Source organism: Crassostrea angulata, chromosome 9 (assembly GCF_025612915.1).
Source record: "Crassostrea angulata isolate pt1a10 chromosome 9, ASM2561291v2, whole genome shotgun sequence".
Lineage (NCBI taxonomy): Eukaryota > Metazoa > Mollusca > Bivalvia > Ostreida > Ostreidae > Magallana > Magallana angulata.
Window position 1 is genome coordinate 14,945,388 of NC_069119.1, and position 9,687 is coordinate 14,955,074.

The window sequence follows — 9,687 nt, forward strand, 5'->3', positions numbered from 1 at the left end:
ACTAAATCATTTGCAGGCTGGCTATTTTATCAATTTGCTATTTGTGTCTATGTGAAAAGTGAAAATATGGAGTCAGTGTAAAGACAAGTGTTGAAAAATATATTGTTTCAGAGAAAAAACAATTAATAATTTTTTTGTTAGCAAAATAAACACTAAACGTCAACTTAAATCAACTTGAAAATAAACATGACAATTCAGTGGAGTATAGCCCTATCAAAGATGTAAATTTCCATTGTTTCTTTGTAATGCACCATTATTTCCATCAGCTGATATAAGCAGGCGTCCTGACTATAATGTGTCAGCTTGAACGTCAAAGGTTACAGGGAAACAACAATTATGTTAATAATTGTATTTATGTGTTGAATGCTATAATTTTATTTGCTTATTTATTGTATTTTTCATGTTTATGTTTGATTAGATAAGTTGCATTTCTTTCCCAGGCCTTGTAGTGGTCGTTGGCCATATTATGTAATTTACCTGCAGTGGTCACTGTCCATGTCTATTTTTAGCCCAAATTCTTAGTCTAAAAACCTCTCAGTGACCTATCATGTAATTGTTAAAAATCCAATGGTGAAATTCTCCCCAAATTTAATTTAATAGCCAATCAAATTAAGCGATACGGTCACGTGGTTTGATGCGGTCAGTATCTGACCGGTGAGATTAGGGTCATTCTGTCTTCATCTCTGATAGTGTTAGCACGAGTAATGTTTTGATACAGTAAGTTTTGAAACGCAGTTTCTATTTTTTGTTGTATGCGATATCGCATGATTATTTGTGCTGGTTCCGGTTGGGGTACAATATGTAAACAATGAGTATTTTAAATGTGTGCGTGATTGGACATTCTTACATCAGAAGATTAAGAGATTATTGTATGCAGACAGAAACAGACAATCTAAATTTGGACCCTGAAGTGTTTAAAGTATCATTTAGAGGAAAAGGCGGTTTGAGATTAAGCAATCGTGTCTTCAGGGCGGAGATTCTACATTTTGACTCAATTCCCGATGTGGTGTTTTTACAGATTGGTGAAAATGATATCGGTGAAAATACAAACAGTGAGAAATTAGCTAGGGATATTATATCTGTGGGACAGTATTTAAGAGATGGTGTTGGAGTAAAGGTAGTGATAATAGGCCAGTTAATTCGCCGAATGCAGTTTGCATCATGCCAAAATTTTAACGTCTTTGTGGTTCAGACTAATGAACATTTGAAACGTTTTGCTGAGCCACTTGGTGGAATTTATTTCTGGGGACATCGGGGGTTTTGGAAGGACTTTCATTATTTAGGCCCGGATGGTGTCCATCTGCTGTGTACCCCTGCCGAGGACCAGCCCATGAGGAAGTTTCGCCGCAGCATTAGGAATGCGGTGATCCTGCACTCAAAAGTTTTGAGGGCAGTATGATTTTAGATCTTATGTGCTATCACTCTAGAATAATGATATTCAATGATATGTGAATATATATCCATATTTATATATATTTACATTTTATTTGTTTGAATTAAGACAGTGTAGGGGCAGTTTATGTATTAAGTCCCTGAAATTAAAATGCGTGATTTTTCGTGTTGATGAGCATCAGTTCAAATTCTACCTTTCATTTTAATTAAGCGTTTTGGCTGGAACTGATAAATTTTATGTTTGTTGAGTTTGCATACTAAAGAATGATGAAGGAATATTGGGTCTGTGTAACCCATATGATCAGTGGGACATGTTCCTTACAATTATGAATTTAATGTTAACATGTTATTAAAAATCAGGTTGAGACTTTTTAGTTACATGAATGTTTGGATCTACATGTACTATTAATGATGAAGGAACATTGGGTCTGTGTTACCCATATGGTCAGTGGGACATGTTCCTTACAATTATGAATTTAATGTTAATAATGTTATGTAATTAAAGTCATGTTGGGACTATTTACTTACATAATGTTTGAATCTTCATGTACTAATAATGAGGAAGGAACATTGGGTCTGTGTTACCCATATGGTCAGTGGGACATGTTCCTTACAATTATGAATTTCATGTTAATAACGTTATGTAATTAAAGTCATGTTGGGACTATTTAGTTACATGAATGTTTGAATCGACATGTACTAATAATGATGTAGGAACATTGGGTCTGTGTTACCCATATGGTCAGTGGGACATGTTCCTATTATTATGAATTTTATGTTAACATGTACATGTAGATCAAAATCTTGTTGGTATGCGCTTAACTGATCAGGTCAAAATACCAAGTACATGGTTGAAATCATCTGTTAATGCAAAAGTTGATTATGAAAAAAAAATTTATGGGTTAGGCTAATCATATATGTGAAAGGATAGGATTCATACTTATTATTCTTATTATATGTTTAGCCATTATGCCACCCAAAAAGAGAGCCAGGAGAGATGATGTGGCAACTGGAGGATTACCACCAACAACACCACCAACTGAAGTAAATAAGGGGAAAAAAGGGCCAAAAAGAATCCGAAAACAGTCGGAGAATGACACTGTCAATGTGCTACCAAATATTGATTATGAACTTCTGGCAAAAGAAATTGTAAACCAACAAAAAGCTGATAGTGAGAAACAAAACATCAGTGAAAGTGTTGGGCAACCTCCGATGGTGAATTCTGTTGAGGATACTGCACCAGTAGTTGGGGAAGCTATACCGGCCGCTGCCACAATTTCTGCCTCTGCGGCTGCCACAATTCCTGCCTCTGCACTGGGAACCTTACTGGATAATGTGTTCACAGGTGAGCCCGCAGGCAATTTATCTCGGAGTACTGGTAGTTGTTTTGCATGCTCTAGTAGCCCTCAAATTCACTTATCAGATTTTGTGCCTCTAGGGGCATCGGTTTCCTCAAAACTGAAACTTAAAATTTGGAACAATGAATTTGTTGACTTAAAAATTTATTGCCGACCTCAGGAGATGAACCCCTTTCAATTGTGGTACAAGTGGGTAAAATTGAGCTACAACAAGCGGCTTCACATAAAACACCTATTACAATCCATCAATGGACAGATGCTTTTCTGGTATTCAGTACAATTTACTTACAGAAATTTCCCCATGAGGCATGCAATCTGTTAAAATACATGTTTACAATTAGGGAGATTCACAAGCTTCATGGGGACCAACCCTGGAGAATGTATGATGAGTCATTTAGGAAAATAAGAGAGACACCCCTCCTGCCGTGGGAGAGAGTAGTAACAGAGTTGCGACTTAAGGTAGCCTCTATGGGTTTAAAGTCTCCTACCCAATTTCAAGCTTATAATGGTAAACGGCAGCCCTTTCGGGCAAAACAGTGCTACAATTATAACAATGGGCAAAAATGTCACTCCCTACCTTGTCGATTCGCCCATACTTGCCAAGCCTGTAGTGGACCCCACCCCCGATTTAAGTGTAGAAACATGTCATCCAAATCTTTCACTTCAAACAGGAATGGCGCTGGTTCTTCCAACTCCAGTAAACCCGTTAAGACTTCACAATGAACTATTAGGTTATGAGGCAGATGAATTGAAATTGTTAGTGAATGGCTTTACATTTGGGTTTAGATTAGGCTGTATTAAGTCCCCTTCCATTCATCCTCCTCATAATCATAAGTCTACATATGAGCACCCAGAAGTTATTGAAGATTACATTCATACGGGTTTAAGTAAGCATAGGATAGCTGGCCCATTCACAAGACCCCCTTTACCTCTTTTTAAAACTTCTCCTCTGGGGGTTGTACCAAAATCCGAGAAAAACAAGTTTCGAATCATTCATGATTTATCCTTTCCTGCTCAGGACTCAGTTAATTCTAATATACCTAGGGAATACTCTCAGGTTCATTATGATTCAATTGATACGGTACTCAGTTTGGTTCATCAATATGGGATGGGTTCTCTTATGGCAAAAACAGATATAAAGGATGCCTTCAGAATAATCCCCGTGAACCCAAAGGATTATCATTTTTTGGGTTTTACTTGGAAAGGTCAATTCTACTATGAACGCTGTTTGCCAATGGGGGCAAGTAGCTCCTGTCCAATATTTGAGAAGTTAAGTACAGCTCTTCAATGGGTTATGTTAAACAAGCTAGAAGCAGGGGGTATGTCTCATATGTTGGATGATTTCTTTTTTATTGGGCCTCCTCAGTCTGAAAAATGTAAAAATGATCTGATGAATTTCTTGGATTTATGTGAAAGGATTAATATTCCAATTAATGATAAGAAAACTTCCTGGCCAGTAACATGCATCACCATTTATGGTATTGAGGTTGATTCTATTGATATGATGAGTCGGCTGCCACCAGACAAATTAGAAAAATGTAGGACTCTCGTATTTCAGTTTAGTAGGCGTAAAAAAGTTACTTTGCAGGAGCTTCAATCATTAATTGGAGTCTTAAATTTTGCTTGTTTGGTAGTAGTTCCTGGTAGGGCATTTTTACGTCGTCTGATTGACTTGACTATAGGTGTGAAAAAACCTTATTATCGAATAAAATTTAATAATGAGGTAAGAGCTGATTTAGCCATGTGGCTACATTTTCTTCAAAATTTCAATGGAAAATCAGTTCTTCTTCCAGAGGAATGGGAATCTTCAGATGTCACGCGACTATTTACAGATGCTTCTGGTTTGTTAGGATTTGCTGCTGTTTTTGGTTCAAAATGGTTTGCTGATGAGTGGACATAAACTCTTCTACCTTTGCAAATTGCCGTAAAAGAATTCTTTCCAATTGTTTTGGCTTTGGAAATTTGGGGTTCAGAGATGGCAAATAGAAAAATCTTATTTATGTCAGATAATATGGCAGTGGTAGAAGTAATCAATAAACAGTCCAGAAAGGAAAAGTGCCTCATGCATCTACTTCGGCGTTTAGTAATGGTGTGTTTATCAAAAAACATATTCTTTAAGGCAAAGCATATTCCTGGAAAATATAAAGTGGTAGCTGACTCCCTGTCACGTTTGCAATTTCAGAGAGCCAGGGAGGCAGCACCATATCTAGACCAACAACCAACTGCCATTCCCGAGCATCTATTGCAGATTTGTCCTCAACCACCCAAACAATCTTAGTAGCAGCTTTGTCTCCCTCTGCACGTTTATCATACAGACGTTCATGGGAACTTTTTCTCACATTTCGAAATAATCCAGTGTCGTTACCTTTGTTTACCATTGACATTTGTAATTTTATTGGTTTCCTGTTTGAAAAACAATACAGTTCCAGCAGCATTGCCTCACATATATCTGCTCTGAGTTATATACACAAAATTGTAAATGCGCCTGATCCAACACAAACATTTATTGTTCGAAAACTCCTTAAAGGATGTCACAAGCTTCTTCCTTCACAAGATGCTAGATTACCAATAACACTGAGTATAATGCACAAAATTCTCTCTGCATTAGTTTTCACTGTTCCAAATGCATCAAATCGGGTACTTTTGCAAAGTCTTTTTCTTCTTTGTTTTAACGCCTTTTTACGTTTAGGGGAAGTTGTCACAAAAAAGGTATCAGATAAAGACAGAATACTACAAGTTCAAGACATTACTTTTATGGGAGATAGGAACAATCCTTCAGCAGTTCAACTTGTTTTACGATATCATAAATCACAAAAAAATGATCCTATAATCATATCTATAGAAACCAACCCTGTTTCCAATTTCTGTCCAGTACAGTATCTCTATAGATATAGATCACAATTTCAACATGTTTCAGGCCCCTTTCTTCAATTGATCAATGGCTCTCCAGTCACATATTCTTATGTTAGCAGTGAGCTTTCGAAAGCCATAGCATTTGCGGGTCTTCACCCCAATAGATATAAAGGGCACAGTTTTCGGATAGGGGCAGCAACACATGCTGCACAGTTAGGCTATTCTGAGAGTTTTATTCAGCATTTAGGCCGCTGGAACTCCAATGCATTACACAGATATATTAGAATACAATCGTTTCAACTGTAATTATTTGTATCTACAATCTTTCTTACCCCTGCAGTTTATTCATAGCAGGCCAGTGAGTAACTGCTGCTATTGATCTGTACCAAAAAATGTCCTTATGTTCGTTACTTTTTCCATAAGAGAATCTTGTGCGTAAAATACGGAGGGTGTCTCAATTAATTTTGTTAGTTATAGTATGTTTACAGGTGTAGTAATGTGTAATGATAGGCCAGTGTTTAACTGCTATTTTGTAGTTGCACATTGTGTCTTTAGATATTGTTAGTACAACTTTTAAGTTAGTTTATTAGAGTGCCTGCGGGTTTCACCTTGGAATTGCCATTCATGTTACGTTTGTACGGGTTATAGTATTATGAATTATATGCACTTATTGCCAGGTCAGTGTGTAACTGCTGGTAACAGTATGCCAAGTCAGTGTTTAACTGTTGGTACATTTGACTATAAACTGTGATTTGTGTATGTGTTCACATCAGCATCAACAAGTGCACAACTCACCTTGGATGGCACAATGGAATTGCCAATTGTCATTATGCAATTCACATTTGGTGGCATATTTTATTTATGAGGTACCATTTTTTTGCTGGTTTTGTATATATTGTATATAATTTTGAACAAAATATTGTTTTTCTGTATTTTAAGGGGATCGGCATATTGATAAGTTATTTAACATTTTGTGTGAACAGCTTTGGGTCTGATCCCCTACTATGTTGTTTATATTTTTCTTTACTTTCGTCAGTTTTAATAAATGACATATTTCATCATGCACAAGTGTTGAGTTCATTTATCAGACAGCAGAAACTGAGCTGCGGTGAGGTTGTGCAGCATGAGAAAACATAAAACAACAATTATGTTAATAATTGTATTTATGTGTTGAATGCTATAATTTTATTTGCTTATTTATTGTATTTTTCATGTTTATGTTTGATTAGATAAGTTGCATTTCTTTCCTAGGCCTTGTAGTGGTCGTTGGCCATATTATGTAATTTCTCTGCAGTGGTCACTGTCCATGTCTATTTTTAGCCCAAATTCTTAGTCTAAAAACCTCTCAGTGACCTATCATGTAATTGTTAAAAATCCAATGGTGAAATTCTCCCCAAATTTAATTTAATAGCCAATCAAATTAAGCGATACGGTCACGTGGTTTGATGCGGTCAGTATCTGACCGGTGAGATTAGGGTCATTCTGTCTTCATCTCTGATAGTGTTAGCACGAGTAATGTTTTGATACACCCACCACCATCCCCGTTTCACCACTCCAATATTCGAAAGTTGCATACATGTATAAAATATTGTTCTTTTGCATATGGCATATTTTATTTTTGAGGTGCCATCTTTTTGCTGGTTTTGTATATATTGTATATAATTTTGAGCAAAATATTGTTTTTCTGTATTTTAAGGGGATCAGCATATTGATAAGTTATTTAACATTTTGTGTGAACAGCTTTGGGTCTGATCCCCTACTATGTTGTTTATATTTTTCTTTACTTTCGTTATTTTTAATAAATGACATATTTCATCATGCACAAGTGTTGAGTTCATTTATCAGACAGCAGAAACTGAGCTGCGGTGAGGTTGTGCAGCATGAGAAAACATAAATGTGTTTGGTGCACATTACACCTGTATATATTGTAATTATAGTATTTCTCGGATGTAATACACGCAGTATATTATGAACAAAAAGTTGTAAAAAATTAAACATTATATAAGTAGTGCCTGTTTTGGAGGGTAACTGTTGAAATTGACACCCCAAGATAACCATTGTCAACCAACGCGAAGCGGAGATTGACAATGGTTTTCGAGGGGTGTCAATTTCAACAGTTACCCTCCAAAACAGGCACTATTTATTTTATTATACTGAATGTCTTCTTTTAAAGAAAATTTTACTGCTTTTATATAGAAATGAAGTGAATTCTACGGCGAACCGTACGCGCATAATTTACGCGCACGTAACAATTTGTTGTGTTACCCGTTGCCAAGTGTGTTGCTAATGCTGAGGGTAATAGAACGGATTACCAACTACGTCTAAACCAATCAGATATCAGTATTTAACATGAAAGTATAATAGAAATTATTAGTTGGCACCTTTAACACTTTTTGTATGGGTGTTACATTGTTAATTAATTAATTAATTAATTAAACAAAAAATAAATATAATAATATAGAATAAAAATGAGAGAAGGGAAGAAAACATTTATCTAGGTGGTCCTATGAAGTACTTGTTTCAGTTTAGATACCAACCCTTTAAAAATTTGAATTCATTTCTAAATGAATAATTATCTGATATAATTTTCTAAATAAAATAAGTGTTGATGAGATATGCAACCACATGTCTGCATTACTTTATACAATCGCTAGCATTTCTAAAAAGTAAAAGTGCACAATTTTCTTTCATGTACGCCAACAAATCGTGTGTGGGACAACCTAAGGAAAAGAAAACTTGTCAAAGAAAAGTGCACTGAAACAAAATTCAAAAGTTCTCATTTTGTTTTACATTACATCTAGAAAATAAAACAAGAACAAGTAACTCTACAAATATAAGTATAGCATCATCATCATTTAGATTAAGAAAAACTTCTTGTTGGAAAAAAATATAGACGGCTGATTTACATATTTTGCAACATTATAAGATGCTAATGAGAAAAAAATGTCATTGCCTCTTTACATTTATTCACGTACAATGACAAAATATCCATGTGTAATTCGCAAGGGCAATGTGATCTTAGCCAATATTTTGAACCTCTCTTTATGCCCTATGCTGATAGTGTAAATATTGACAAACTTACTACAAATAGTCAAAACAAAAGTTAAAGCTCGTTTTTAAACAAAAAAGGTTAACTAGTAAACTTATTGTTCTCAAACAATTAGAGGTATTTCCATCTTGTAATTTTTTAAGGGTTATTTCAATATAAGCAATAAATCATTTTCTCTGTGTTACTTTATGAAAAAGTCTAAATCCTAAATATGCAAAATAAATTGTTTGACCCTGACCATTGACCTTTATATCATATTGACTGGCAAAGGACAACATTTCAATTTAACGTAGTTTGATGGCCCCACGATGTGAGGTTCAAAAGTTATAGGTGTTTTTAACAAACATAAGAAACTTTCAGGAGCGATAACTGCTAGAAGGGGGTCTCAGATCCTTTTGATATTGAACCCTCTATGTGTGCTAAAGACATTGGTTAAAGTGTCAAGTCTCTATCTGTTTTGGTTTCAGAGGAGTAGCGACAACAAGCGCTACGTACACAAGGGCAATAACTTTGTAAGTTCTGAGAGTAATAAGGCAAAGGGTCATTTGGTACCATAACTTTTAATCCCCAATAACATTACGAAAAAATGTTTCAATATCTCTATAGAAACAAAAAAGCTGTCCATGGATAACAGAAAAGGACAAAATAATAAAAAAAACATTAGAAATACAAAATGTCTTTCATCTGAAAGGTGGAAAGACCTAACGAGTTCATAACTTGGAAACTAGTTGTAGGTTATGGACAGGAACTGACTACAAGAATCTATTGAAATGTTTGTTGTATGGTGTTTTCTTTCCCATTAACTAACTTGGCAGGTGAGGAGTTAAGACATGAGCTGGCTGCTAGGAGAATTTATTGCAAACTATATCCTTCAAATATAGTGAGTCAATCAGAACTTATTGTTAATCGCATTTAGGTTTTAGTACTGATAGTAATGTTATGTCAAGCATCAGACAGATGGCGAGCCCCTTCACCAGCTGAATGTGGGTTTGCTTCTGAGAATTGTTATGTACCTGATGAAGATCCGAATTCAAA

The 9,687-nt window shown here is 35.4% G+C and overlaps 2 protein-coding genes across 2 annotated transcripts; both read left to right on the top strand.

The window, feature by feature from the left end:
- Positions 1–808: 808 nt before the first annotated feature.
- Positions 809–1,399, top strand: LOC128162139 (uncharacterized). The gene has a single exon (XM_052825332.1). It carries the CDS (start codon positions 809–811, stop codon positions 1,397–1,399), a length of 591 nt encoding a protein of 196 aa, XP_052681292.1.
- Positions 1,400–1,552: 153 nt separating this feature from the next.
- LOC128162140 (uncharacterized) lies at positions 1,553–9,209 on the top strand. Its single transcript, XM_052825333.1, has 3 exons — positions 1,553–2,737; positions 4,933–5,225; positions 9,120–9,209. Exons 1-3 carry the CDS (start codon positions 2,362–2,364, stop codon positions 9,207–9,209), a joined length of 759 nt encoding a protein of 252 aa, XP_052681293.1. The 5' UTR covers positions 1,553–2,361.
- The last annotated feature ends 478 nt before the right edge of the window (positions 9,210–9,687 follow it).